Source organism: Haliaeetus leucocephalus, unplaced genomic scaffold (assembly GCF_000737465.1).
Source record: "Haliaeetus leucocephalus isolate CR32 unplaced genomic scaffold, Haliaeetus_leucocephalus-4.0 Scaffold177, whole genome shotgun sequence".
Taxonomy (NCBI): Eukaryota; Metazoa; Chordata; class Aves; order Accipitriformes; family Accipitridae; genus Haliaeetus; species Haliaeetus leucocephalus.
In genome coordinates this window covers 652,935-656,464 of record NW_010972613.1, presented here as the reverse complement: position 1 = coordinate 656,464, position 3,530 = coordinate 652,935, and the positions used below count along the sequence as shown (strand labels likewise).

The 3,530-nt window shown below is 68.4% G+C and overlaps 1 protein-coding gene across 1 annotated transcript in view; it reads left to right on the top strand.

The window, feature by feature from the left end:
- Positions 1–1,134, top strand: part of LOC104829879 (NACHT, LRR and PYD domains-containing protein 12-like) — a 5,265-nt gene extending 4,131 nt beyond the window's left edge. Inside the window, 4 exon segments of the mRNA XM_010564383.1 lie at positions 21–68; positions 306–479; positions 589–759; positions 903–1,134. Of these exon segments, the coding sequence (XP_010562685.1) occupies positions 21–68; positions 306–479; positions 589–759; positions 903–1,134 (625 nt within the window).
- The last annotated feature ends 2,396 nt before the right edge of the window (positions 1,135–3,530 follow it).

Genomic DNA, 3,530 nt, shown 5'->3' with positions numbered 1-3,530 from the left:
GGCGACGGCGGCGTGCGCCGGCTCTGCGGGGGGCTGCGGCAGCCCGGCTGCCGCCTGCGTGTCCTGCGGTGAGCGGCCTCGGTACCCCCGGGCATCCCCCCCCAGCACCCCGTGGGCATCTCCCAGGTGGCCAAACCCACAGGGAAGTACCCCAAAAGACACCCTCTGGGGTGGCAGCATCCCACTCTCCCAGGGTGAGGGGCTCGAAAGCAGGAGCACCGGTGTGGGGACTGTCACCGTGGTGGGGTGGCACCGGGGGGACCCTCGGGCTGGTTCTGAGGGTCTTTCCTGCGGGTCCCTGGCAGGCTGCGGTATTCCCGCCTCACCAGCGCCTGCTGCGAGGACCTCGCCGGCGTGCTGGGCGCCAGCCCGCGCCTGGAGGAGCTGGATTTGTCCTTCAGCGAGGGGCTGCGCGATGCCGGCGTGCGGCTGCTGTGCGAGGGGCTCCAGAACCGCGCCTGCCGGCTGCAGACGCTGCGGTAAGGTGCCGGGGGCAGTGGGCCAGCCGGTGCTCCCTCCTTCCCACCCAAAGCAGGTCACCAACCGGCCAGTCGAACCCCATGTCCACGTTTGCCTTGGTCCCGGCAGGCTGGGGAGCTGCCGGCTGACCGGTGCCTGCTGCCGAACCCTGGCCGCTCGGCTGCTGGAGAGCCCTCGTCTCACCTGCCTGGACCTGAGCGACAACGAGCTGGGAGCCGACGGCATCCTGCAGCTCTGCCAGCAGCTCCGACATCCCGCCTGCCCGCTGCAGGCCCTGGGGTAAGGTGCCTGGCACGTCCCCCTTCCATCCCCGGCATCCCAGGGTCGGATGCTCTGGGACAGGGAGGGGATGCTCTGGTACCCAGGAGAGCTGAGGGTGGGTTTTTTTAACAGCTCTTCTCCTTTTCCTCCTCTATTTAAAGACTGAGCACCTCCGGGTTAAATGAAGATGTGCTGCAGGAGCTGGCCGCCCTGCGGGCACTGAAGCCCGACCTGAAGATCAGGTACCTCCTCGAGCAGGACACGCTGCAACCGGGGGCCATGGCCCGGCTGCCCTTCAACCGTGGGGTCCTGCCGGGCACGGGGGGGCTGGGGGGCAGGAAGGCGCTCCCCTCTTGTAGGAGAGATCCTTGCAACAACCGGAGCTGTTTCTAGCCCAATTCTTGGTGCTGCTGACGCCGGTGGGGGGGAAGCCTCCCTGGGTTTGAGCCTGTCCCATGAGTGGGGGCACAGGGAGGAGGTCCTGCCTGCATCTGCTGGGGGTCGGGGCAGAGCTGGTCCAGGTTCTTCCCTCTCCCATTTCCCCACATGTGTTGGTGGGAATTGTTGTGTGGGTGTTTGCTGATGCCAAATAAAGGCCCTGGGGCCAGTCCCGGGAGTCCATGTCCCCCTCGTGCTCTTCCCTGTCCTCCCCCACCTTGTCCCCACCATGCCCGGGGACACGTCTGTGGGTCCAGCTCCTGCCCCACATCCCCGAGGGATGGCTGATGTACCTGGGAGCAAGGTGCCAGCCCTGGAAGAGAGTCTCCAGCCAGTTTTGGGTTTTAATAAGAAAAAAAAAAAAAAAAGATAAATTCACAGTGAAATAAAAAAAAAACCCAATCCCTGCGGTGCTGCTTGTGGGAGGGACACAGGAGCTGTTTTGCTGCGGTCCTGGGCAGGGAGAGGTGACCTCCACGGCCAGGGCCACCCTTTCTTGGGGACAGAGCTCCACCATCCTGCACGTGTGTCCCCAGGGACTCCCGCAGTGAGACCCAGGCATCCTCACAGCGATGTCCCCAGCGTGCTGACGCCAGCATCGTCATAGTCTGTGCTCCCCGGGGCCTGTGTCAGGGGGTCCCCTGTGGCTCCTGGGGGACTTGGCAGGGGGTAACTCCCACCTTAGGGGACAGCAAAGGCCGGTGCCTTTGGGGGGCAGTTCTGCATCATGTCCCTCCTGCCAGACCCTGGCTGGGGTCTTGCCGCAGCCCCCATGGATTTGCTGCCTGCTCCCTGCCAGCCACCGCAGCCGAGCCCCCCCCCCGGAGGTGGGTCTCCAGGGGACAGGGCGGCTGTGGCCCCTCTTACCTGTGGGTTGGTCACAGCTCCAGCTCCCCTGTGCCACCCCCTCGGAGATGTCCCCGGTGTCGGGAGCAGGGGACTCTTCCGTCACGGCCACGGCATCGTCGTAGCCATCCGGGGGTCCGTGCTTGGGCAGGGCAGGGGTGTCTGGGACAGGCACGGGGGTGGACGGGAGTGAGCTGGAGGCCGTGGCAGGATCCTGGCTGTGCCACCCCCCCCCACTCCGGCCATGCCACCGGGGATGTCCTGGTGGCACTGGGGCCGTGAGCCCTCAGCCAGAGCCACAGCAGGGATTAATCAGCAGGGAAAGGTGCTGCTTTGCTGCACGCTAATGAGTTGAGCTGGGCTCGCCACACAACGGCAGGGGGGCCGTGCCCCCTTGGCTCCCCAGCCTGGCTACGTCCCCTCTCCCCGGTGGTCCCCACAGTGTTCCTGCCCCCGTGCCCCTACCTGGGGCCGCCTTGAGGTCACCCTCCTCCATGCTGTCCTCAGTGTAATACGGCAGCTTCGTCCCCGACCCCTCCAACAGGGAGCCTGGTGGGGGGAGGACGGGGTGTTGGGGGTGGCCGGAGCCGGCACCGTGGGCAGCACGGCCCCTCGCCGCAGAGCGAGGCCGCGGTGGGACCGGGGGACACCCCCGTGCCGCAGGCGTGAGCCTGTGCCGCACCACCGGGACCTGGTGCTGCGATGGGGCAGAGCCCCCCCGCTTCGGGGAGAGCTGCCAGGCACTGGGGAGGGGGGGCTGCACTGACCTGAGCGACTGGGCACCTCCTGGTACTCCGGCGTCAGGGGATAGTCGAGCTCCTCGTAGATGGCGTCGGAGACGGTGTCCGCGGCTCTGCCGCGACCTGAAACCACAGGCAGCGCTCACCCGGGGCCGAGGGGGTCACCCGCTGCCCACCCCCCTGAGCCACCCCACGGCAGAGGAACCCCCGGGACCCCCCCAAAGCGGCTCTGCCCCGGCCCCCACCTACCGGGGACCCACCTCTGCGCCGAACCCAGCCGCGGTACGCCTGCACGGCCAGGGCGCCCAGGGCCAGGCACAGCAGCAACCCCAGGACCACGCACAGGATCGTCGGCACCGGCACGGTCCGCGCCGCCGCCACCGCTGCCGGCGTGCTGCCGGTGGTGACAACTGCGGGGACATCGCCAGGCGGCATGAGGAGGGGGACCCCGGCCAGCCCGGCACGGGGGGGCTGCCAGGATGGGCAAAATCACCTGTGCAAGTGGCACCGTCCGGGCAGCGGCTCCGCGGGGACGGGGCGGGCGTCCCGCTCCTGCCCTCGCCGTCCTTATCACAAGCGACGTAGGCGTCCCTGCCGGAGCTGCAGGCCTGCAGGTGCCATGGTGCCGAAGGGCAGTGCCAGAGCGAACGGGCCCCCTTCTCGCAGCCCACCCAGGCCAACCAGGCAGGGACCGGATCCCGAGTGGGGTTGCCCACCAGCTTCCCCCCGTCCCCGCAGCCCAGCTGCCGGCAGGCGGCGGCGGCC